Source organism: Pituophis catenifer, unplaced genomic scaffold (genome assembly GCF_029215685.1).
Source record: "Pituophis catenifer annectens isolate HBS135680 unplaced genomic scaffold, rPitCat1.0.hap2 SCAF_1, whole genome shotgun sequence".
Classification (NCBI taxonomy): Eukaryota; Metazoa; Chordata; class Lepidosauria; order Squamata; family Colubridae; genus Pituophis; species Pituophis catenifer.
Genome location: NW_027256881.1, coordinates 317,512,165 through 317,521,533, shown reverse-complemented (window position 1 = coordinate 317,521,533; position 9,369 = coordinate 317,512,165). Strand labels below are relative to the sequence as shown.

Here is a 9,369-nt window from a genome sequence, read left to right as displayed (position 1 = left end):
AATTAGTTCATACAAGCTAAATCATAGTTTTACAGAAGTCTGGTTCACACAAATCAGTTTATAAACAACTAATCTTGATAATTTATAGGCTAGGTTTATATCAGTGGTGGGTTGCTACCGGTTCGCCCTGGATCGGGTGAATTGGTAGCAGCGGTGGCGGGAGGCTCCGCCCACCCACCGACGCTTCTGCACATGTGCAAAAGCATTGTGCGCGTGCCCATGAGCGAACCAGTAGCGACGGGTTTTGAAACATGCCCCTGGTTTATATAACATGCTAGACTGAATTATGATTAAATGGCTTGTGGCTCAGTATCTTGTAGACAACTGTCATTTCCCTAGTAGCCATTTTTAACATCTTCTAGAGTCATCCAACCATTATGTTAAATAGTTAAAATAATTTGTAGCAATGAAGACGGGCATATGGTTCAGTGATATGCCCGTGAAGAAACTTTTAAGGCCCATCATGGAAATAGTCATAGTGGGACTTGGTTTTGATTTTACTTGTTAAATTGTCTCATTCTGGTGCCTCCCAAATAGGTTCAGATTGGGACACTGGAATTGGAGTCCAAAAAGATATAGAAGATGCCACTTGGACATGGCTTTTATAGAGTGCATTCAGTAAATGGAATTTCATTTCATCTCCATCTGACAACAGTAACTGAATCATTAGCTGATTTTTATTGCTCAGTTAGCCACAAATGCAATGGGTCCTACATGGGGATGCTCTTGAAAAGTATCCAGAAGCTTCAATTGGTTCAAAATGCAGCAGGCCTTGAAGCTCACGTATCATCTTTCCTGAGAGATGCATTGGCTGCCAATTTGCCAAGTCCAATTCAAGGTGCTGGTTGCCACCTTTAAAGCTCTACATGGCTTTAAGGTTACTTGAAGCACTGACTTTTCCCAATCACGGGGAGGCAGAGAATGCCACAGGTACCCTCTCCTAAGGAGATAGCACAGGGGTGTCAAACTGTCAGCCCACAGGCTGGATGTGTCACACACAAGGCACGGCCACCCCAGTTCCATGAAGGAAAAAACATTGCAAAACATCACATGATGGCAACATGATGCTGTTGTTTGACACCTGTGATCTAGCATGACCAAGAAGGGCCTTCTCCCTGGTGGCTCCCTCCCTATGGAATATCATCCCCACAGATATAAGATTGGCTCACACTTTTTCATTCTTTTGCAAGTCCTGAAGACCTCATTTGTCAATGGGCCTTTATCTTTGTAAGCTGCCTGCGGTCACTGAGAGTGAGTTGGGCGGCCATATACATTTTTTTTTAAAAAAAGTGAATATGCTCAACAATATACTAAGCCATAAACCCTGGTTCATAAATATCTGATTCATACAAATGTCAAACCCAAAGTATATTAAGACTTTATAATTGTTGTATAAATCCAATCATTATAGTCTATTAACACATGCTTTATAATTAAACCCTAATTGTGGCTTAGGTAAGAAATCCAGTCATAGACTAGATTCAGTGTGCAAACCCAGTTTAGTTTGTTCACTAAACCAAGCTAGGCTACATTCACACATGCTGTGTTATTCTAACCACTAATTAACTATTAACCAAGTACTCATTATAAATTGCAGCTGCTGGATGCTGAATGACATTATACTCCAACAAAGCAAACCATTTATGGCTCGACATAATTTTTGAACCAATCTTGAGCTCTACAGAGAAAAAACCAAGGCTAGAAGAATAATCTTCATGAAATGGTCAGACTGGATGGGTCACATGATAAGAAGCAAAACTTGCAGGTTTAGCAACCTGCTAAAATGTGCTAGGATAAAATGGTATTGGTAAGTTTCTGGTTGCGTTGTACAAATTCAACCAGCGTAGTTTACGATTTTGTATATTTCAGACTGGCTTCCATAAATCATAGCCTAGCCTGAACAAAAACAGTCTCTCGTTGGCATTTATTCATTATTCCTCCTGGATGGTAAAACAGATTTAACTCACCCAATCTGGTGCCTACTATAGATGAAGGGTTAAAATTCTCAGATTTCCTCCCAGCTAACATGGGTATTGATTGAGACTTGTAATTTAGGAATACTGACTTCCATTATTCTCTATTATTATGCTATTCTCCAAAGCACCTGAGGGTAGAACAAGAAGCAATGGGTGGAAACTAATCAAGGAGAGAAGCAACTTAGAACTAAGGAGAAATTTCCTGACAGGACAATTAATCAGTGGAACAACTTGCCTGCAGAAGTTGTGAATGTTCCAACATTGGAAATTTTTAAGAAGTTGTTGGATAACCATTTGTATGAAGTGGTGTAGGGTTTCCTACCTGGGCAGGGGGCTGGACTAGAAGACCTCCAAGGTCCCTTCCAACTCTGTTATTCTAAGATCATTATTTTGGTCCCTGCTCCCATAACCAAACCGAAAATAACATGCATTCTCCTTATCTATGAAACATTTATCAGTAAATGAGCATCACAAAACTTCTTCTAGGGGCCTTTATGTTTCCGTTCCAAACGCTAATAGTAAACTGACTGAGCATATCCCCCCCATTCCTTTGGATACTGTAGGATAGAAGAATGGGGCATGGTTTCCTGGATTGAGGAAATCGAAAAAGCACTCAAAATTTAGATTAATTCAGAGAATTTTATCTTGGAGTAAACGCGCACAGACAGGTATAACTGTAAACAGCCATCCCAAGGCATACCACGCTTGCTGAGCACAAGAGATACCACTCCTTTACTGGCAGCGAAGCGAAGTCTAGCACACGTTACGGGGCAAGAAGGCACACGTCCCTTCCTACCCCCACAGCGCCGCGCACGTACTGGGCAGGGCCTTGCCCACGCGCAACAGACCGCTTGCGCAACTCCCCGCCGCAGGGCCCTAGCCGGGCGGGAGATAAATGACAGGTTGGAAAAACCTCCGACGGCTGCGCACGCTCCAGCGTTTTTCATTTCGCTTTTCCCCCCCGCCCTTGAAGGAGTCGCGTGGCCACACCCGTCCGCTGCTGCTCTGGGCCCTTCCCCCTCATTAATATGAAGGCAGAGGCGCTGCTGACTAATGGGCGATGAAGCTGTCACTCTGGCACCTACTTGTTGGGTGTTCGCACAGCAGAGGCGCACAGAGGAGCGAGCGGAGTTGCGAGGGACGGCTGCTGCCGCCGCTGCTAGACCGTTCTCTTTTCTGTTGCGGAGTGCTCTCATCTAGGTGGATCCCGGCTGGCGAGCGCTGGCTTGCGCCTCCGCGGGTCCCAGGCTGTTAGGCTTAAAGCATCGGGGGAGGGAGGGATTAAGGCTCGGGAGAGCTTTCAGCTTGCACCCGGCGAAAGCCTTCCTGTCCTTCCTGCCGCCGATGCGCCGAGCAGCGCGGCTGGTCGATGGCTTGTCGAGTCCTTGCCTGTCTTCCCTGATCCAAAGGCGTTCAGCTCGGAGCAGCAGGCATGCTGGATTGTGGCGGGCGGCACTGGGCTCTTTTTGCTGCGGCGCTCAGGCTGTGGCTGCTCCTAACTTTATGGACGCAGGTAAAAGAACTGTCTGCGTTTTCGGCTGGTTTGGCTTGCGGTGGTGGTAATTGTTCCAAAGGGAAGAGCGGGGAGGGTAGCTTTGGGCGGAAAACGTTCGGGGACGACTTTTGCACGGTTTGTTTTACCTTGCCACTTAAACCCGGTGATGAGATTTGAGTACCTTGTCGCTCCTTCATTTTTTTTTGGGAAAAAAAAAAGATATACATTCTGTTTTTGTGAAACTAACAAAAAAAGAAACCCGATTTTGCTTCGGGGGAGATTGGAAAGCTTACGGCTTCTACTGATGTCTATCTGCAAGCTCCCTTAACAACTCGAGGCTTCCAATTGTATGTTTGCTTTGGAAGAACGCGGAGGCAAACTTGCGTTGCACGTTTGCGCGGAGCACCCTCGGCGTTGTTGTTTTTAATCCATTTCCCGAACGCGTTGATATATAAAAAAAGCCAATAACACGGTTTGCATCGCTTCCAGTTACTTTTAAACATGGGGAGTTCCTAGTCGGCTGGCATCAAAATAATGTCGAAGTGCCTATTTTAGCTGCCAATGGAGCATTCTGCAGGTCTTTGGCGCGGCTTGCAACCAGCCTTCCTATTACTGCGATAAGCCGGAATTGCGGCACTGTGTTTCTCCTCTCCGATGCCTCTTTTAATAGTGCGTATAGTTTTAATAGTTTTATCAGAAGGCTACTTTGTCGTTGAGAACTCTGGAGTGGCCGCTTGGAAATCTCCATGTACTCCCTCCCCACCCCCGGACACTACAGTTAATGAGGTTCTCCCTTTTTGCTTCTTTATTTTTAGGTCTCCCAGTCCACGGGCTATTTCGAGCTGCAGATTAACTCGGTAAAGAATGTAAACGGCGAATTGTTGAATGGGGAATGTTGTGATGGCATGAAACCCCCAACGAACGTGGACTGTACTCGGGATGAGTGCGATACTTATGTGAAAGTCTGTCTGAAGGAATATCAGGCTAAAATCACGCCTATTGGGACATGCAGCTACGGCTCCGGATCTACTCCTGTTCTTGGTGGAAATACTTTTTATCTGAACAGCCGAAATTTTCATCAGGGTAAAAACCACGACATGGGGAGGATTGTTATACCTTTTCAGTTTGCTTGGCCGGTAAGTCCCTTCTTTTTCCTTCCGTTCCTGGTCTATTTCTCTAATAAGCCATCGTGGTTCTGCAGCTGTGTTTTTGTAAGTAGCTGCTAAACGGGCCGTCTTGCCGCCGCTTTTGACTCTCTACTTTGTGGGTAATTGCAGAACTGTAACTTGAGTTGGGTTTTTCTGGTTTGTGGAGGAGAGTGTCTAACGGGCGCCTTTCTTTTCTTTCCTGCTCTTCCCTCAGCACGCGGAAGGGGGGGGGATAACCAAGTTGAGGTTGGAAAAAAAGAGCAGCATCGCAATCTCTCCCGTTTCGTTATAAAGCTGCAAGTTTTCCCTCTCAACATCCACGAAACCCAGCCACACGCTTTGTATTGCGGATCTGTGGGAACCTCGCGCGAATTTGTGCGGCGCGGGGTAATGAAGCTTTAAGTTTCCACGAGCCAGTTGATGGGGACAATAAAACTCTTTAACGTGTGAAAGAGGGGATTACTTTGAAAAATGGAAAACGGCGCACCTAGAGGCATCTCCTAGGGGCGTGTCTACGCTTGGTGGGAGCAGCTGCCAGGAGCGGGGGAGGCGCGAAGTAGAAGCCCGGTGTGCGATAGCGTCTCTTCGCATGTCCAGGTGCGAGTAGTTGACCTCTGCGCCAAACCGGTTTGTTGTTGCTTTGGATAGATGAAGATACTTACGGCTTGCATATTCTCGGATTCTCCATCTTTTCTCTCCGGCGAAAAGCGCTACCGCCCAACCCTCTGTTAAAATATATTTGTATTACACACACACCTCTAATTTCCTGAACACTTCTTGGATTTGCAAAAGCGTCTTTCCAGCAGAGGGCGCGTGTAGCTAGTTTTCCGCGTGGCTGCGCCTTCGGGTTTTGTTTTTTTGTTTTTATTTTATTTTACCTTTTTGTCTTTTTTTTTTTTTAAAGAAATACTTAACGTGTATCACAGGGCGTGTGCGTAAAAGAAGAGAATTGTGCCGGCGGGGCGTGGAAGGAGGCGGTGGCTGCCGCCGCTGCAAAGCAAGCAGCTGCTCTTAGCCCCGAGCTACGGGAAAGCGCGGGGCGCGTGCTGCTGCTCGCGAAAGGCGCGAGCGACTTGGCTCCTGGGACTAGACCTGGCGGGTAGGGAGGAGGCGTGGCGAGAATACTCACCCTCCTGGCGCGCGCCTCAACAGCGACCGTTGGACTAAGAGCGTTTAAGGGCGAAGCGCGTAGGAGCCTCGCTGCTTCTTTCGTCTCCTCGGGCTGAATGGGGGAAGGGAACAGCTGGAAACCCGCTCCTGATTTTCTATAGCATTCTTCTTTCTCTCCTTCGTGGTTTATTATTATTATTATTATTCCAACTCTCTTCACTGTTAGGAAATCCGTAACTGCTCCAGTCGATTGTTAATTTAGACCAGAATTCAATTCGTGGTTTAAAGTCTGTTGAGTAGATGTGAAGAGGTACATTTACTGCAAAGGGGTAAGAAACCAATAACTCAAGAGAGGAAGGATTTATAATTTGTTTTAGGAATTCATTGATCACTTCAAATTCTAGTTTTATAAAAAAAATCTTTTTTTATATCCCCTCTTCTTTCCTCTTCCATTTTTTTCCCTCTTTTTATCATGACAGATAAATTGACTGACTCTATTCACTTGTTAAACTGAGCGATGGCTTTAAAATTCACTCTTGACTTTGACCGTGATAGGATGGAGTAGTACAAGTTATTCAATCTTAAAAACCATGATTCCAAACCACAGTGGCTGGGCTTACACATATTAAAACATGTATTATATATATTACACTTATACATGCTACATTTTTTCCCTGTTCAGCTGAAGAATGATTTGGGCTTGCAGTGTATGTGTAGAAAGCATATACTTATTGGTTTTGATATAATCTCAATGGGTAGAATATAAAACTTACCAAATTGTGGAGTTGTCCCTGTGAGTTTTTACAGCACTTCCAAAGCATGCAGATCAAATGTGCAACAACTGTAGGATCAATCATATTTTCACCCCCACAGCAGCTGCACTTGATTTCTGGACATGAGTGCTTGTATGACAGTAAATAATGTACTTTAATCTTTGGCTGTTTACCAGAGTATGTCTAGATCTATGATTGTTTGCAAAACAGAATACAGTATTATATGCACCACAGGGAACAAATGGGAAGGGATGAGAGATCCTTAGTGCTTAACAAAAAAGAATCTTCACAAAAGAATTGGGTTGGTTAACAAAAGATAACTGGTGGAATGGATTTCTCTAAAAAAATGTACTAAAAGGAAAATATATTTCCTAAATTCAGATGCTGAATTCTACCAATACAGCAGGTGTATAAGAATATTTGTCATTTGTACTTTTTAAATAGTTTCTATTAGTGTGTAGGAATGGCTACAGTCTTGAAATAATAGATAACAATAGAAGACAAAACAAAGATTCTATAAAGCTACCAAATGCAGTACAATCCACCTGTTTTCAGTTTTAAATGGAGTTTGTTTAGCAAGTTGCAGTGTCCATGTGATGGTCACTTTGATAGCTGACTGTACTTGTTGCATTCACTGTTGAATCTATTTTGTTGCTATTAGCTAGCAATTCATATTTTCATAGTTGTCTTCTTAAAAGGTACTGTAGTGATATAATCAAAACTATTCCATTCTTAAAATATTTCCTTTCATTGAACAATCATTTTCATTGCATTTATTAGGAAAAGGATTATAAATACAAAATTTGTGGGTGATCCACATATCTTGGTGAGATTTTCTTTATGATGAAATTTTTAGCATTAAATTGGAACAGTAAAACTGTGCTTTGAGTATGCTCTGTATGGAATATAGTTGTATAATTGTTGTGAAGAATCCTTCATTGATAAGGCACAATTTTCACAACCATACAAGTTGTTACAAATTTTAGAAAGCTGTTCCTTGGTCTAAAGACTGAGCAGTTTTTATTGGCAACTGGTGATTTTTGCTGCCTGAAAGTAGTTGCTAATACTAAATGCTTTCGGTTTTTAATGAATGGGTCTATTTTTAGCTTATCTTGATATTTAAGGTCTAAATATTATAACATACATGCTTAATTCAGGGGATAGAGACTAGAGTCATTGCTCAGTATATTCTTTTGCCCAGATTTGGATGCCAAAACTGGCTTAGTTTTTAGTCACATTTTGAAAAGGTCATATTTTTATCTTCACTTAATTTTGACTAAAGCACTTCATGTATGCTTTAATGATAAATATATGCTGTAATCTTTTTAATATTTGCAAGGTCCTTTCATTTGATGTATTGCTTTTCTTCAACATCTGACTAAGCATCTTTTCAACCTGTTGACTTTGCAATATTAATACTTTGTTTAAATCATTGTGCAAGTGTTTGAAGTTGGGAAAAAGTCAACTTTAATAAGATGAAATAATCAGACTAGGATCATAAATGTTTGTCCTGGGTTTATCATATTTCAAAAAAGTTCTTTAAAATAATAGCAAGATGATCTACAAGCATATTTCAGGTTTTCACATGTAAACTTTTTATTCTTTAAATATTCCCATGTGATAGATTATAAGGGGCTAACTGAAACAACTATTGAGTTCCTTATTTCTAAATATATATATTTGTAATTATTCTTAAATAATAGCTAGGCACAGTTGTTCAAGAATGAAAATTAAAATATTTCATTCTTAATTGCCATAATATATATTACTACTTACAGAAGTGTGTGGCAGAGTCTTTATAAGATTCTTTGAAATCATTCTTCAGAAATAATGGTACAGTAGACCATATCTGCTGACTTTGGGGGTATGCTATTTAACAGTGTAAGAAAGATGAGAAGCAGCTATACTTGCCTGAAGGGTAATAGATATGTTTTAAAAAACCATATTACTCAAGCCACAGTGCCACAGAATAAATGGTCTGCAAATTGTCAAATTAACCTGAGGAAAGGCAGTGGAAATGAAAATACGAATCTTTCACCGTGCAAAGTAAAATGGGAAAATGCTTCCCCTAATACTGAAGCTAAGACTTTTCTATGCAACTATTACAACTTTTCCTCATAAAATATTACAAATTATTGTCTTTTATGGTGATTAACCTAAGTCTAACCTTAGATTTTTCTTTCCTACACTGATGAGTAATAAAACGTAAATGGGCTATTAATCTTTGTATGCATAATATTGCACTTAAGAAAATGGGTCGGATACAGCATAGTTATCTTCTTGGGATTATTCAGTTAAGCATACATCTTCAATTATATCATGTCTGTAGTTTTAATTCTCACCTTATTTAAGAAAGTCTGACTAGACTTAAATTTCTCACTTAAGGTGATGCTGCGTTTTCATCAACTAATAGTATTTTCACATGAGAGAACATTTACATTTGTTAGGGTATGTGTAGAATGCAGTAGAGATCTGTCCTGTAATGTAATTTACCATAGTTTTTTACTCTTGTTTAAATTGCTGTAAAACACTGTTTAAATTGCTGTAAAAATCACAATTATTTTGGTAGATGGGTGACTATATACATTTGTTAAATAAAATAAATCAAACATTTTCTTGAAATCTCGTTATAAGACACATGAGAGACCTGTCATACACAGCTATCACAGCTGTGTATGAAGGAGTTACATTTTTTTGTTTTGGCATGTCATTCATATATATGCTTGTATATAGCTTGTCATAATATATGTAATGTTTTTAGTAAGGTGGGAATAAGAACTAGGATAGAATTGATGTTGATGATGGATGTTGGAGAAGACAGTTGAGAATAGTGTAGACAACCAAGAAAACAAATGGATTATTGAAGA

At 41.1% G+C, this 9,369-nt stretch overlaps 1 protein-coding gene across 2 annotated transcripts in view; it reads left to right on the top strand.

Annotated features, from left to right (window-relative positions):
- The first annotated feature begins 3,408 nt into the window (after nucleotides 1–3,408).
- JAG2 (jagged canonical Notch ligand 2) overlaps nucleotides 3,409–9,369 on the top strand; it is a 94,864-nt gene continuing 88,903 nt past the window's right edge. For both annotated transcript variants that reach the window (XM_070931597.1, XM_070931596.1), the window contains exons 1-2: nucleotides 3,409–3,489; nucleotides 4,287–4,607. In XM_070931597.1, the coding sequence (XP_070787698.1) occupies nucleotides 3,409–3,489; nucleotides 4,287–4,607 (402 nt within the window). The remainder of the gene's footprint in view (nucleotides 3,490–4,286; nucleotides 4,608–9,369) is intronic.